At 37.5% G+C, this 1,688-nt stretch overlaps 1 protein-coding gene across 1 annotated transcript in view; it reads left to right on the top strand.

Moving 5' to 3' along the window:
* LOC107849471 overlaps positions 1 to 1,013 on the top strand; it is a 23,644-nt gene extending 22,631 nt beyond the window's left edge. The window contains exon 4 of the mRNA XM_047400740.1: positions 746 to 1,013. Coding sequence (XP_047256696.1) covers positions 746 to 877 — 132 coding nt within the window. The 3' untranslated portion in view covers positions 878 to 1,013. The remainder of the gene's footprint in view (positions 1 to 745) is intronic.
* Positions 1,014 to 1,688: the final 675 nt, after the last annotated feature.

Below are 1,688 nucleotides of genomic sequence, written 5' to 3'. Positions count from 1 at the left end.
TAATGGAGTTATTTTGAACTCGAGTGTGAAAGAAATCCACAACGTAGTTGATTTTGATAGATGGGAAGCATGATGGCTCCCGATGTATATTTATATATATTACTGAAATTGTTTTGTTGTGAATTGTCTTTGTAATAATCTGAGCTAAGTTTGAGAGAAATCTTTAGCACCGAGTGGGAGGTATAAAACGACCTTAATTTCCTAGAACTACGTGCCCCCGTAGGAGTGAGCCTGAGGCTGATTTATATAGTGATCACTAGTTTGTGTGGATTTGATATCAATAGTCCTACTCCGATGGCAAGGATAGGATGGCTCTCTCCAACGTGGGTTGTACGTTGGATTCCATGTAGCTCACATGGTTTATGTCGGTTATAGGATCTCCCAGTGTGTGTGTGTTTCCTTGTATCTATGGTGAATGGTGAAGTGATTTGAATGTGAAATTGTGAAAGTTATTCTTTCGAAAGATTTAAATGATATTTACATTATGAGAATTGATATTCTTGATGAACTGAAAGTGATTGACCAATTATATGATGACTCACATGTGTTATTGTACTTATTTCATTCTCTTATGATTATGATAATTTTCTTCGGGCTATGTAAGTCTTTCATACATCCTGCATATTTCTTATAAATATTTATGATGATGATGTTTATACAACTGCATACATCCCCATATACTCGGTTCGTTTCCATGGTACTGACCCACATCTTCGGATGTGGGCTACATTTTCTCGGAATGTAGGTTCAGGTGCTCAGTTCCAGGTTCGACAGTGATTCTTCGGGCACGTTATTTTACATCCTCTGTTGTGGTGAGTCCTCATGTTCCGAGGACGTGATGTCTGTTGTTGGTTTCACGGAATTGTTTACATTTTGATAACTGAATATGAGTTAGTTGGAGCATGTCTTAATGGCTCGCTTGTTTTATTGATTTTCTTAGAGGCTTGTCAGACTAGTATAAATGTTGAGAGTTGACTAATAAGTCGTATTTTGTTATTTTTTTGAAATTCTTTTATTCTTGGATGATGATTTCTCTGTTGATATTTGAGGGTTATTTATGGAAACCCCGTTGATTCATGTTGAATTGAATGAAAATGGCTCAAAGGGTTAGCTTGGGGATACTCATAGCCTCAAGCACCGTGTGACGCTCCGGGACCCATTTTTGGGGCGTTACAGCAACTCAAAACATCTTGTTGCAGAAGTGCAAACCTTCATCACTTATGATGGTTCATGGAACACCAAAACAAGAGAAGATATTCTTTCTCAAGAATGCAACTACTCTTTTGCCTTCATTATCTGCCAAATCAACAACTTCTACCCACTTGGACACGTAGTCCACAACAACCAAGATATATTTGTGACCATAAGAGATTACAAATGGTCCTATGAAATCTATTCCCTAGACATCAAATAACTCTACCTCCAACATATTAGTTATTGGCATTTCATGATGTCTAGAGATAGATCCCTGTCGTTGACATTGATTACAAGCCCTCACAAAATCATAAGCATTTTTGTGAATTGAGGCCAATAGTAACCACTTTGTAAAATCTTCCTTGCAGGTGATATCACCTGCATGATGTCCTCCAACGGGAAATGAATGGCATGCCTCCAAGATACTCAACATTTCTAACTTTGGTATACATCTTCTGATGATGTTATTAGTACAACATCTAAACAAATAAGGC

The sequence above is a fragment of the Capsicum annuum genome, chromosome 12 (assembly GCF_002878395.1).
Source record: "Capsicum annuum cultivar UCD-10X-F1 chromosome 12, UCD10Xv1.1, whole genome shotgun sequence".
Classification (NCBI taxonomy): Eukaryota; Viridiplantae; Streptophyta; class Magnoliopsida; order Solanales; family Solanaceae; genus Capsicum; species Capsicum annuum.
The sequence above is the reverse complement of the archived record's forward strand: the minus strand, read 5'-3'. Positions and strand labels throughout refer to the sequence as shown.